Here is a 15124-nt window from a genome sequence, read left to right as displayed (position 1 = left end):
AATTATATTTTATTATTTAAAAAAAAAACGAATTAAACATCCAGTTAAGTACAAAGCCTATTATGAATTAAAGCAATTACGGAAGTACAATATTTGTATCTCTAAATAAATTAGTTCGAACATTGATTTAAGCTGTTAGTTTCCATAACTGGAAAGCACTTCTTCAGACATGAGACGACATCACATTTTTGAGTGTCCATTTTATAAAATATAATTTTGCAAACAAAACATTTAGGTGGATGTAATATATAATTTTATCTTATATATCCACTACAAAAAAAAAAAAAAAACATGTTAGCGACGGTTTAAAAAGAATCGTTGTCAAATTTTGCGACGGTTTTTCTTTAACCGTCGTCATTAGCGACGGTTTTAATGTGCGACTGATGTCCTAAAATCCGTCGCTAATTTAGCAACTTTGCGACATAATTTGAAAAACCGTCGCCACATTAGCGAGGGATTTTTTAAACCGTCGCTAAATTTGCGACTAATTTATAAACAGTCGTTAATTAACGACAGTTTGTTTAAACCGTCGTTAACTAGATCGTAAAAACAGTCGCTGTTAGTGACAATTTTATCAAAAACCGTCGCTAAATGCCTTTATATTTGACCTCTCCGAGCTCATTTTTCCACTACAATTTCTTGTCTCATTTCTATATTGGCGTGTTTGTGTCTTTTCCAACGAGTCGTCTTCCCGTTTTTTAGATATCAAACTCGATATTTCATATTTTGATTTTTATTATATCTTGTTGCATGTATAGTTTGGAAAATATTTCAGATTTGTATATTATGATATATAGTTTAATTTGTTTTGTTGCATGTATTAATTTTTTTAAGACCATCGCTAATTAGCGACCGTTTTTGAAACCGTCGCTAATTTGTGGCGACGATTTCTATTAACTGTTGCTAATTAATTAGCGACGGTTTTTGAGAAACCGTCTCAATATTCAACGACGCTGACTTTAGGGACGATTTGAATGTCCGTCACTAAAACCGTCACTAAGATATAATTTTTTTCGTAGTGACCATTACAACTATTTTTATCCTCTAAAGTCTACAAATAGTAACATAAAACCATATAAACCAGAGTAACAACAAAGCTAACACTGAAATCTCTAGATCGAAGTAAATCAGAATAAAAAAATCTATGTCAGCACTTAAAATGAACAAATCCTTCAGTTGTCAAGTAGAAGTCGATCAAAACATGATTAGCAATGAATCTTTTGAAGTTAGATATAAATTGTTCAAGAAAAAATAATATCAATTGATCATCAATATTATTAGGGAATTGTTGAGAATACCGCATTTTGAGAATTGAATGGCAAAGAATGTGAACAATAATATTCTGAAAAATTAATTAATAAATTTTGATTGAACAAGTGTAGGGCTCCATTTAGCGATCATCGTCTTAATTAAAGTACAATCTTGAAAGATATACGAACCTCATCTCTCAAGTTCTAAAGTAGTAGCTGTCGCATCGTAAATAAAAAAGACCATTAAATTCTTTATGTCGGATTTTAATTGTTTCTTTTGTCTTTTGAATCGACATGAAATCACGACACAATGTTTGTTTTATATTTATCGGGAATAATTCATTCTCAAGAAGCTAAATTTGTGACTAAATCGAAACTTTATTCGACGTTTGTCTTAAATTAAGAGCATGAAGGGACATCACTTAACATTTTGACTATTCAAGCTAGAATCAATTATAAATTTAACGTTAAGTTGATATTAATGCTCTGCAAATAAAGTTAGATTTCACGAAAGGTTTAAAAATCATCCAAATTTAGAAATATTTAATGAGGATCAAACTTGAACTTACATTTAATTAGAAACCAATATGTGTCTTTTTATTATCCTTGATTTATATTCTTCCAACCTTTATTAGTTAACAATAATTAAATCCCAAGAAATACCTTCGTCGAAGAATTAATAATACAGTTATTCGAAATGAAATCACACTTTAACGCATATAATTTTTTTTTAATGAAAGTTGACTTTCGACAGAAAATTAATAATAAGGATTATTCGATGTAAAATGTGCTTTTTCCATTTTCAATAAATTTCTTATTCAGTGGCAGGACGAAAAATCGCCACACACTATTAAAAAAAAAAGGAAGAATGTGATATCTCATTTAATTTATGTGTAATTATTGAATGTCAAATTATACGAGTTCAAATAAATTTCTTCTTGTTAGGACCAAATTAATTAGTTTGAAGTTGAAGTAACTAAATATAAATCAAATGATTTTTTTTCCTCTCTCAAACTAAATTGTTGTGTATAGATCGATGGATTTTCAAATCCATTAATTTCAAATATATTCAAATGTATTTTTATAGTTTTAGAAAACAAGATCATAAACTTCAAATCCAATTATTACATGTTAATTTTGATATATTTTAAATTTACCCAATAATGAATGTATTTGAATTCTATTCTACTTAATATAACTAATGTGTAGATAAATATGATATCATTTAATATTTTATCAATTCTTTCATTGTTTAAAAAAGCAATCGAAATCCATGGATTTCAAACTCATCCATCCGAATGCAACATAATATTTTAACGCAGTTTGACTTGGAGTTTAATAATTGATTGAGTTAATTAGATTAAACAAATATTATTTTCTATTGAACATAGCAAATATTAGTATTTGAATATTTAAAAATATATAATTTATTTATATATGTGTGTGGAGTTTGTGGGCCACTCCGAGAGAGACAAGCACAATTGGTTTGGGCCAAAGAACACATTCTGTTTTGGGTCGACCTGGCTTGACCAAAAATTGTTTCGGTCGGTGAATGAACACTCCAACTCATTATCCAAGTTTTTTCCTCCACCTTCCCTACCATCTTTTTCAGCGAATATGTGTGNTCTCTTGAAAACATGAACAATTTGAAGGTACCTTGCAAATTTAAATCAAATACTAATGAATTTGACGACATAATTTGAAATGCAGAGTTCGAGGGAGAAAAGTGTGCTTAACTGTTTGTTACCAATTTAATCACTTGTAAGTAAAATCAGATTTAATTCATCGACACCTTCGCAAACCCATTTACAGAATCTTCTCTCTGTTTGTTGCGACGGTTCTTTAAAGATTAATTCACGCAACAAAAGCTCCTAACTTGCCGAACAAAAGTGAAAACAGGGGACAAGAAATCGCCAACTTAGTGCTGCCGATCTTATGGGACGGCGCCGTTGAGGGTGGGATGGGTGGCCGGGGATCGAACCACCGGTTATCCTCTTAGGTGTCATTCTTCGGGAGTCGAATTTCCTTCTTATTGCTCTCCATGTTTGCGACTATGGCAGCATATCAATAATAATTTAATTATTATGGTAGAAATTATTTTCATCAAAAGTTCAAATTCATTTAAATGATCTCTATAATAATAATTTATGTTGTCTTGCCCTTGTCCTTGCCTCTGACCATCCAGTGAATTCCTACATAGACACTCTTGGTCAACGCCTTTGAAACCTAGCAAGCTCAATGGTATGATTTTTACATGACATGATTTGTATGCCCACACTTTGTTGGCATATTCCTCCCTATTTTCTTGTCAAAATTATCTAGCAACCTAATCTTAAAGAAACCTTCGTACAAATTTATCAAGAACAAATAAGAAAAACCAAATTTGTCAATCTGGGGGAGGTTTGATCCAAATGACACTTGCTAGACACCAACACATGGCTTGTGTTCGTTACATGGTTGAGCTCCTCTCGTTTCCAATCTAAAAATAAAGAATACCCGATAAAGCGAAATGAAATGATCGACACGAATATTGCCTTAAAAAAGCGTACAAAGAAGATGATACAAAGGACTTTGTTATGAAGCATAATAAAATGCAAAGTTCCAACCACAACTTCCTCTTAGGTATGTACGCTACCAAATGAATTGTTGCAAATAAAAAGGAGTCTTTGTTTTCTCTGAGATTTGCCCAATATTTGCCGAACTCAAATGCTTGCTTGGCTGGATCCCCAAACTTGGATCATTTGGAGGCTTAGGTTTTTTTCGAAATCGAGTAATATTTATTTAAAAAATCAGGTATGAAATTCGTAGAAAAATCGGATCAAACCATGAAAGCAGCCATATTTAAGAGCCCCATTAGCTTTGCTTAATTGATGACCCTGTGAGCCAAGAAGATACGAACGAAGCAATGTGCCACCTTTTCAAACTTCAAGGTGATGGCTTTCTTGTGGTGGCAATTGGGAATACCTTTTTCTACTCATGCACATATCTCTTTCTTGTTTTCATGCAATTGGGAAAATTGATTTCATTACATATAAGATATTATTTATTTAATTTGGTATATTTTGTGCAATAGAATGAAGAACATTAATCCAAACATGGAATTGATAAGTTAAATTCTGCTGGCCTTGTCGGATATGCACACTATCTCAAGATAATCTCAATAATTGCAAATTATAATATGATGATTTTTAAACAAAATGATCTCCAGACTCTTATGAGTTAAGAAATTGCATTTTAAAAAAAGAAGAAAGAAAACAAGTAGTTTAATGAGAGAAAAGAAAACCCTTCTCAAGTCATTCCTAAGGCTACAATTAATATTTATTTGATTTACCAATTATCTCGTATTATTCAACTAATACACTTTTGATTTTTTTTTTTTTAAAAAAAAAAACACATTCAATGGCATGATTGCAATCGGGAGTTTTATGTCCACCATTAATAATTCATAACCCTTGGGAATGACGACGGTACATGCATTGGCAGTGCATGAATAAGTGAGAGTTGTCGCATTTAAAGTCAAGGGTCAATTCCTTTCATTTCATTCCATTGTTCATTGTCCACTACACATTGTTAAATTATTTTTAAAAAAAATAATAATTAAAGATTAGAACAATAATCTACAGTAATCTTGTAATCGAGCTAAATTACAGAGAAGATCCAACTTCTATCAAATTCAAATTAAATTTTTACTGGTGTCTGACATAATTAGTTTTGTTTAGAATTAATTGGAAAAAGACTGGATTTGAGCATTTTCAATCAATTATATCTTTTTTTCCTTTTTAACAGTGATTGAATTCCAACACTTTTTTTTGGGAAATTTGCATTTGAAAGTTGTAGCTAGGTTTGATTCTTGTCAAATCTTGGAAGTAGTAGACTAGTCATCGTGCTTTTAAGTCTAGAGTTCAATTAATTATGTAAAAAAATTCAATACTCTGAATATCTCATATAATATGCATCTATCCTTTTTGTAAAAAGAAATATATCTAAGAGACTCAAATTTTTAAGTCCTAAAAAACCATGAAAAAGGCCACAAGCTAATTGATTGAGATGTTCGAATTTATTAGTTACGATGAATGCTCCATCCTGTACAAAAATAGTACAGGCACTTAAGCTTCAAGCTCTTCTTTCTCTCTATTCACCATTTGTCAGACAAATAGTAGTTATTTCCAGTTCAAGAGCTATTGCCACTCAAACTAATATCAAAAGCACAAAGAACAAAAAGAAAAGTGTTCTGCTTCTGCTTCTGACTCTTAAGTTCTCCTTCAAAATCTTACCTTTTGACCCAAATCACCACATTTCAAACTCTCCCAGTTGCGATTCATAAACCCATTTCCAGAATCTTGCTCATACGTTTTCAAGATACCGTTCTTTTTACTCCTGCACACACAGACATAAATATTTGTCTCCCAGCTTTTTTTCAGCTCCTTGTACCAATTTAAACTATGAAAAGATGGGTTCTTTAGTTTTAAAAACAGTTTAAAAATTTCTTGGAGCCAAGGAAGAACCAAAAACAGTAAAATGGCGAAACATCCATTTTTTGTGGGAATCTTGTTCTTGTTTTCACTGGTGGAATTCAGTTTTTCTCGAGTACTTGTTCATAGTGACAAGCGAGCTTTGCTTGATTTTGTAAACAAGCTGCCGCATTTCCATTTCTTGAACTGGAATGAAGAACTTCCAGTGTGCAAGAACTGGACCGGAATCACTTGCAGTGAAGATGGCACTCGAGTGATATCGGTAAGATTGCCTGGGGTTGGGTTTCAAGGCCCAATTCCAAGAAATACTTTGACCCGCTTAACCGCGTTGCAGATCTTGAGTCTCAGATCCAATGGCATTAATGGTTCTTTCCCCACGGATTTCGGTAACCTCAAAAACTTGAGTTTCCTTTATCTTCAGTACAATAATTTCTCAGGTCCCTTGCCTCTGGATTTCTCTGTTTGGAGTAACTTAACATTTGTTGACTTGTCAAATAATGGGTTTAATGGGAGTATTCCTAGTTCACTTTCGAGTTTGAGTCAGCTCACAGCTTTGAATCTTGCTAACAACTCACTTTCTGGTGAGATTCCTGAGCTGCCTTTGCCAAATTTGCAGTTGCTGAATTTGTCACAGAATAATCTTGTTGGTAGTGTGCCTGAATCACTTCATAGGTTCCCAAAATCCTCATTTTTTGGTAATAATGAGTCTTTATTGGAGTATAACGTCACTAGTCCCCCTCTTGTTCTGCCTCCTCGTGATCTAAATCCAAATGGAAAATTTAAAAATGGTGGGAAATTGAGTGAAAGGGCTTTGCTTGGAATTGTAATAGCTGCTTCTGTTCTTGGGATTCTTGGTTTTGGTTTTGTGTTACTTGTTTGCTTACTTAGGAGAAAATCTGTGGATAGTTTCCCTGGGAAATTGGAAAAAGGGGATATGTCCCCTGAAAAGGCAATTTCTCGTAACCGAGAAACGAGCAATAAGATGGCTTTCTTTGAGGGATGCAACTATGCATTTGATTTGGAAGATTTGTTGAGGGCTTCTGCTGAAGTTTTGGGGAAAGGTACGTTTGGGACTGCATATAAGGCGATACTAGAGGACGCAACTATGGTGGTGGTGAAGAGGTTGAAAGATATAAACGTCGGAAAGAGGGAATTCGAGCAACAGATGGAGGTTATCGGAAGCATCAAGCATGAGAATGTGACTGAGTTGAGGGCTTACTATTTCTCGAAAGATGAAAAACTTATGGTCTATGATTATTATAGTCAGGGAAGTGTGGCTTCAATGTTACATGGTATAACCTTTAATCCGATCTTCATGGTTTTGTTTGTCCTGCATGGTTCATATGTTTTTTTCTGAAGTGAGTTATCGGTTTGGAAACTGTATAGTCTTAGTTGTTAGAAATAGATGTACACACTACACATGCGCATATGTACTTGTATATTGGAAGTTTATGTGATTTTGTTATTAGCTAGGATCAATTTACTGCCTTTTTTTATCCAGATTTATAGTGGGTTTAGGCCTTCATATGTGAACAACGTAAATTCTATGTTGTGGTGCGTGTTCGTTTCACCATGTCTCTTCAACTTTAAAATTTAACACTTAAGTACTGGAAAGTTAGCATATGCTTGTCGATCAATGAATATAATTGCGGCAACTTGTGATTTTCATCCAAACATGCAGGAAAACAAGGGGAAGATCGGTGCCCTCTAGATTGGGAAACTCGACTAAAGATAGCCATTGGTGCATCGAGGGGCATTGCTCGTATCCATAGAGAAAATGGGGGCAAACTAGTTCATGGAAACGTCAAATCATCGAACGTATTTCTAAATCCTCGAAAATTCGGATGTGTGTCAGATCTTGGCCTTTCAGCAATAACAGCGTCATTAGCTCCAACACTTGCTCGTGCGGCTGGCTATCGTGCGCCGGAGGTTACAGACACTCGTAAAGCAACACAACCCTCTGATGTGTATAGTTTTGGTGTGATGCTACTTGAGTTACTAACTGGGAAACCTCCTATCCACACGACTAACGGTGATGAGATGGTTCAGTTGGTTAGATGGGTGCACTCGGTTGTTCGAGAAGAATGGACTGCAGAGGTGTTCGATGTGGAATTGCTGAGGTATCCAAATATTGAAGAAGATTTAGTAGAGATGTTGCAGATAGCGATGGCCTGCGTGGTGAGAATGCCGGATCAGAGGCCCAAAATGGTGGAAATAGTCAAAATGATCGAAAATATACGACAAATGGATCCTATGAAACCCGCGTCTTCTGAGACCAAATCTGAAAATACGACGAGGTTGGCACCCCCGTCACCACCACCCGGTTTTTGAAACGAACAACCTCCACCTCCACCTGTTCACCAGTTCGGTGGACGAAGATCGCGATTGGAGACTTATTTTGGCATGATCCAGGTCAAGAAAAGGTTGGAATGGGTTAAAGGTATGTATTTTTTTATTAAATGAAACATGCTGTTGTGATATTATTGAATCTTAATCTTTTTTGCTTTTCAATTGCACATGCATATGTATTGTCTATTTCTTCGTGATCTGATCAACTGTGTCGCTTTTACCACTGGTAAAAGTATTTTATAATGTACGTTTCCGTCTCAAATTTTTTTCTCGGGATACTTTTATTTTATGATAAAACGAAAATAGATATATCGTCAGTTGGAAAATGCATGCTACATGTAAATTGAGAGATAATTTTGTAATTTACATGTAACATTGTTCTCTGGGCTGTTTCTTCTTCCCCTTGGTTAATTTGATTTTTGTTTAATGTATTTGTTTTAGGATTTTGTTTTAATCCGTTGACGTGAACTGAAAACCAAACATTTCTTAAGCTCTGGGCGCGCCCAGTGTGTTTTCGCCACTCATTTTAAGGGGGTGTCAATCGGGTCGGATTTTGAGTCAACCCGAGAATTTTTTTCCAACCCGAAAACCCCCAACCCGAACATGAACCAGTCTAACTCGAATTTTATTTATTTATTTTAAAAAAATTAATGAAAAAAATTCGAAAAAATAAAAAATACTAATAATATTTTAATTTAAACACATAATAACAAAATTTTCGATTTAAAATTGAAAGTTTAACGGTAGAAAATTAAAAATATATTTACTAAATCAAATCAAATAAACAATTGTTAAAAAATTAAAAAAATATACAAAATAAATATTAAATGATGAAAATTTATCATATAAATATACAATAAAATAAATTTTGTTCAAAAATATGATATATAAAAATATAGGTAATATTTTCAACAAAAAAAAGTTTTCGTGTCAACTCGCGATCCAACCCGAAAATCCCAACCCGAACTTGATTTTTTTCGTGTTGGTCGTATCGGGTTAACGGGTCGTATTATATTTTGCCACCGTCTGTCTCATTTTAGCCTTTTTGTACAACTATTTATCGGGTGTCTCTCACACTTGCAACTGCCACTTATTTTCTTGAATCTCCGATCTTTATTTGCTCGTGCCACACCAACAAGGATCCAGAACCAATGGCCAATAAATGTCCGGAGACAATATGTTCAACAACTAAATTTTTTAAAAATAAACAATGAGTTAAAAAAATGATTGAAAACTAAATTCTTATAAGTTGGTATTAACAAAATAAATTTCACCAAAAAACTATTTGTTTCGTAGTCATAACTTTATTTTGTTTAGCTACGATTTAAAATAAATAATTATTAATTTGATCTTAACCAAAAAAAATTATTTAAATTAAATTACTTGATTTTAAATAAAGTTGATAATGATATTTTAGTAAAGAAAAATCATTCATTTTGATATTTTGTCTTTTTATTATGAAAAATAGTAGAAGGAGTTCGCAAAGAAATAATAATAATTAGGGTTTGTTTATACAATTTTGTTGGCTTTATAGGATTTTTCCCTTCAAGCTTAAACATTTGTCATAGGAATCTAAGATGCACAATCGTAATTCACCATATTATATTACCAACAAAACATAATCGAATTTTATACAATTAACTATAAATATTCCAAAATGATCCAAATACAAAACGGCAAATGATTAAATAATACATTATTATTATTATTATTATTATTATTATTATTATTATTATCAATCGATGCCATATAGGAGTGATTTGCAACCGCTCTTAAAGTTGTGATATGCACGACGTGTATGATCGGTGTCAAACCGCTCTCCAGTTGCTACCATCAATAGCGGTTGCAAAGCACTCTTATATTGATGGCGTGTAGGAACGGTGAATGACCGTTCTTACACTTCACTCTTTTTAAAACGCTTTGAAGAGGCTCCTAAATGAACAGCTACGGGAGCGGTCCAAAACCGTTGTAATATTCACAATATGTACAATTGGTTTCAAACCGCTCTTTAATTGGTAATATCAATAGCGGTTGCAAATCGCTCTTATAATCATGGCATGTAGGAGCGGTGTAAGACCGTTCTTACACTTCACGCATTTTAGAACACTTTGAAACGGTTCCTAAATACACAACTACAAAAACGGTTCGAAACTGTTGTAAATATGCGTGATGGGTACGAGTATTATCAAACCGCAACTAAAATAAACAATAGAAGCGGTTCATCAACTTGTACCACCGGTTGCGAAAATCGCTTTTATAAGATATAAAGTCATCAACAAGAGGAGCGATTTTGCAACCGGATGGTACAAGTGCTGGTGCGGTTAAAAACGCTCTTAAAATTGAAAAAAACCGCTTGTGTTATAGTATTTTTTTGTAGTGTGATAAACAAAAACTTTAGATTTTACATACAAAGCGTGAGGCCAACATGCTAATTAGGAAAAAAAATGGGAATTTAATATATTTAAGAAGAATGGAAACAAAGGATTCAACATCAGATTAGTCAGTCGTGTTATTGTGAAGAATGGAAACAAAGGATTCAACATCAGATTCAGTGACTTTAATTTAAATTATTCAGACATATATCAATTCCAAAGTCTTCTGCTATATATCTATTTTTATTTTACTTTTCTCCGAAAATAAGCAACATCAATGGATAATGAGAGTCTATATTTAATTTATTTATTTTAAAAGGCCGTTTATTAATTTTATGATTTAAATTAATTAAGTACAAAATAATATTAAAAACAATAAAAATAAATGAAGAATTAATGGGCTTGTTGTATCGTTCAACGAAACAGCATAAAATATCAAAATAATATTAAAAAATAAATAAATATTTAGGATAGACATCATATTCGAAGAGCAATTAACAATATTAGTACTAATCGAATTATAACTATTGCTACCATATCCATATTTTATTTTAATTTTTAATATACAACAATTTTAAGCATGGGACGCATTCTAATTTTGGTTACAAGTTAACCAATTTTAAATATTTTTTGCATGGTTTCCACGCTGCATGACTCACTATTCTGTTAATTTGTTTAGTGCAAATATATTATTCTTTATTGATGAAATAATTGTAAATCGAAACGGTGGCGGCATTTTTGTCTGATACGGAGTCCAATAAAAGATCGGCCCGGCCCAGACAAGCGTTAAGCATAAGTTGGAATTACTGCTCTACCCCTCTCGTGCTTTTTTCTTTTCCATTACTTTCGTTCTCTGTCATTTCACAAAAATAACGACATATTCGGTACCCGACTCGGGATGCTTAATAATTCGTTATTTAAAAATACTCATTTGATAGAATTTCTATGTATATTCTTTAAAAAAATTTACTGATTTACTTTGTACTACATTAAAATCATGAAAATTATTATCAAATTATTTTGTATTAAAATATTATTACTAAATTTTGTTGTTATTTTTATCGTGATCACTGCCCTAGGCAAACAAACTCATTGAAATGATAATTTTATTTCCGTGTCTTCTAGCTAACATTGTGAGATAAAGAAACATTTAAAAAGTATGTATTAAATCGTTGAAGGATACTTTTAAATCTACTGAATACATAAATAGATTCAAAACTGATTAATAAGAGCACGATGACTCAAAATTCAAATGCGTCCTTAGCCAAAAAAAAAAAAACTCGATAAATATATGCTTTAAACAAACAAATCTTTTTAAATTAAGTCAAGACATACTCCGATAGAGCTAGCTAGTTAAGTAAATTCCAAACACAAACTCTCATGCAACAATGCATTCGATTTGAACAATTAAATCCAAGAGAACTAAAGTTGCAGTTATGTTGTGGTCTTTTCTCTTTAATGTATGGTAGCTCAATTGCCAACCATTAGATATATATGATGAATTCAACCTACACCAAAGGGAAAAAATTTGGGAGTCATAAATGTTAAGTTCCTGCCTCGTGGAATTTTTCTTTCCCAACAAGCTTGCAATTGTCGGAGGAGATAAAACTAAGCGCACATACTAGCCATGAGCGCTCCAAATTGGTGTAAAAATAAATGAAGGGCTTTAAAGATGTTACTTATATAGATAGTGCATTCATCTACTCAACATATGACACGTGTGTTGAGTTGATAAATCATGATCACTCATTCAACTAAATGAGACATTTAAAAAGATTTGTCAGATGTTATTCATATGAGTAGTGCTTTCATTCACTTAATATATGACACGTATATTGACGGATAGACAATGAGAGAGCCATTATTAGCTCTTTGTAAATATCATTTATGGAAAACACCCAAAATAGGTGCACAATGAATGAGAATCAGTATCCGCACTTATTGGGTTCGCCTGATCAAATATTGAATACCAAAAAAAAAAAAAAAAAATACAAATTGAGATATTATTTCAATCGCTAATAAATAGTCTCCCGTGAAATATCCAGATATTCTTGGCAAAGACAATTCGAGATAATGAAACTTCAATTTCAATTAAATTGGCACAGTGAAAATTAAATACGAAACTGTAAAAATTTGAGTGAGGGTCATCATTGACACGCGTAGAGAATTGATTCAGGAAAAGGGTGAAAAGAATTAGACTTTCGGAAGGTAAAGAAATGACTTCATTTTTGTCGCAGAGGCGTCAACCATATCCTAGGTTAAAATGGACTAGCTATATCTTAGAATCAGATAATAGGTTTCAGTCATTTTGACTGACACATCCAATTTACGGTCCCTCGTCCTCGATAAATCACATACAAGAAATATTAATATTAAAATTTAAATAAACAAATATACCAACATATTGTGTTTGTACTATGTTAATGTATGATTCAATCTATGAATTTATAATAACTAACTTAATTCATTAACTTGTTCTGTTTTAAAATTTGATTTCTATACTTATACAATGTGCGGTCTGGGTAGAATGGTAAATCGTACACCAATAAAATTTTTTTCCATAGTTGAATTAAAAATATTAATATTTTCAATTGGTTGTTATATATTATTTTGTATAGAAAAAACACAAAAGCTGAAATTTTGACTTAAAATAAACTTTTTAAAAATTTAAAAAGAAGGAATATCTCAAATCTTATTATTGGACAGCAAAGTTAAAAAAAAAAAATTTATTCAATTGTCATTTGTCCACATGATCAATTCTCAAATGTACCCCTTGAATAACATTGGTCCCATCACAGCGGACGTGTCAAAATCCTACGCTGCCATCTAATGCGGCGGCTGGCTTTAAAATTATCCCAGCTCCAAGTGTTTTAATTATTTTGATTAAGCGTATCTGAAAAATGTCATTTTTTTTTTTCCAGAATGACAAAAAAATACCGTTCATTTAATTAATTTTTGAATGTACGATATCCTATAAAATAGTGGCTTCATCTCCAAATTTTCGGTCGAAAAAAGATAGAAGAAACCACACACGCACACAGTACTCCACTCTTTCTCTGGCTCAAGGCCTTCCTCTTTCTTTAAAAAACCACGCTCACCCATCTTCCTGCACTTTCTTGGATAAATTTCCGAGAAGAAAAGGCCCGAGGAATCCAAGTTTCCGTCTGGGTTTTACTAAAAAATATCCAAGGAAAAGTTACTACCAATTTGATTCCTTTTCCTTAAAAAATTTTCACTTTTTCTCTCCATTTTACGTCCGCCCGGAACTACTGTTTCTTATCTTTTGTTTTCGTTTTATAGATTACTATCTCGTGCTGCGCTTTAGTGTTGCTCTTTTTCTTTATTCCCAAAGAAAGAATCTCTCAGCACTCTCTCCTTTTTCAACTGTTCACGCTCTCATTCCTTTTCCGGCTCCTTTGAATGCTAGCCCGAGACTGGGAAATAGAAATCTTCAAACAGTATGATGCGTAAAGAGATAGAGAAGACCATGTTGTCTGGGACTGGTAGAATCAAGTACAGCGAGCATATAAACCAAACGACAGCTGTCAGGCCGCCGGAATATTCAATCCCCGGAGGAAGGAAGCCTGCAGCTTTCCCCGCAACTGTGAGATTTTTAGTTACCGACGCGGACGCTACGGACTCCTCTAGTGACGAAGAAGAGGGTTGCTCTGTTAAACGCCAGAGAATTAGAAAATTCATCGACGAGGTCAGAATCCAGCCTTCTTTTAGAGATAATAGAAGCAAGAACGGAAACGTCAAAGGTAACGAAGTTCTGAAGAGCAAAGGGTCGGAGGCTGCTGCTACCCTGAAGCAGAAGAAGAGAGGTGGACGGAAAAATGACAGACAGGCGGCGAAGTTGGGGAACGGTAGGAAGTTCCGCGGTGTGCGGCAGAGGCCGTGGGGGAAATGGGCGGCGGAGATTCGAGATCCCCTGCGACGAGTACGCCTATGGCTAGGCACCTACGACACTGCAGAGGAAGCTGCCATGGTGTACGACCACGCAGCAATCCAGCTGCGTGGACCTGACGCGCTCACCAACTTCTCCACTGCAGCAGTGCTGGACAACAAAACAAGATCAGGGTACAACTCTGGCGAGGAATCGCACGACAATGCGCGGTCGCCGAAATCAGTCCTCCGCTTCGTATACGCCGCTGACTCTCAAGCCGAGGCTGAACCCGAAGCCGATATCGAAGCTGAATCGTCTTCAGCAAACGGCACCGATTCCATGAAAGTGAATGACGAGGATTTGCCCATTTTTCCGCGTGACGATGATATGTTCAGTGGGTTCGAGAACCCGGTCCCGGTACCCGATTTGTTCGATCAAACGGCCCTATCGGGTGACATTTTCGGAGCGGATCTTGACTGCTGCGGTGAGATGTTTCTCGGGTCGAGTTATGATTTCAGAGTGGAGTTCGGATTATGGCCTCCTGGGGAAGCGGATGATTATTTTCAAGACTTTGGGGATATATTCGGGGCGGATCCTCTCGTCGCCCTCTGATAATATATATAGTATCTAAATAAGAAATTGTAGTAGAAAATCAGCAATTATATGGCTGATTTTGCGGCAAAATTTGTTAATTTATTAGTAGTAATTCAGAAATATATTGGCAATTAATTTAGTGCCTCATTTGATGGAGAAATTATTATTATTATAAAATTTACAAGATTCAATTTAAAATGG

The 15124-nt window shown here is 34.0% G+C and overlaps 2 protein-coding genes across 2 annotated transcripts; both read left to right on the top strand.

Annotated features, from left to right (window-relative positions):
- Positions 1-5281: 5281 nt before the first annotated feature.
- Positions 5282-8318, top strand: LOC140968550 (probable inactive receptor kinase At4g23740). Its single transcript, XM_073429559.1, has 2 exons — positions 5282-7014; positions 7404-8318. Exons 1-2 carry the CDS (start codon positions 5769-5771, stop codon positions 8051-8053), a joined length of 1896 nt encoding a protein of 631 aa, XP_073285660.1. The 5' UTR covers positions 5282-5768; the 3' UTR covers positions 8054-8318.
- A 5072-nt stretch (positions 8319-13390) lies between these two features.
- Positions 13391-15070, top strand: LOC140968446 (ethylene-responsive transcription factor CRF1-like). Its single transcript, XM_073429388.1, has one exon. The coding sequence runs from the start codon at positions 13904-13906 to the stop codon at positions 14939-14941; it is 1038 nt and encodes a 345-aa protein (XP_073285489.1). The 5' UTR covers positions 13391-13903; the 3' UTR covers positions 14942-15070.
- Positions 15071-15124: the final 54 nt, after the last annotated feature.

The sequence above is a fragment of the Primulina huaijiensis genome, unplaced genomic scaffold (genome assembly GCF_012295235.1).
Source record: "Primulina huaijiensis isolate GDHJ02 unplaced genomic scaffold, ASM1229523v2 scaffold37281, whole genome shotgun sequence".
In the NCBI taxonomy this organism is placed as follows: Eukaryota; Viridiplantae; Streptophyta; class Magnoliopsida; order Lamiales; family Gesneriaceae; genus Primulina; species Primulina huaijiensis.
The sequence above is the reverse complement of the archived record's forward strand: the minus strand, read 5'-3'. Positions and strand labels throughout refer to the sequence as shown.

Bases quoted from the DNA above. Each gene is read 5' to 3' on its own strand.
- LOC140968550 (XM_073429559.1), top strand. From the start codon at position 5,769: ATGGCGAAACATCCATTTTTTGTGGGAATCTTGTTCTTGTTTTCACTG. The intron at 7,015-7,403 runs GTATAACCTTTA...CCAAACATGCAG, and splicing joins TGTGGCTTCAATGTTACATG to GAAAACAAGGGGAAGATCGG.
- LOC140968446 (XM_073429388.1), top strand. From the start codon at position 13,904: ATGATGCGTAAAGAGATAGAGAAGACCATGTTGTCTGGGACTGGTAGA.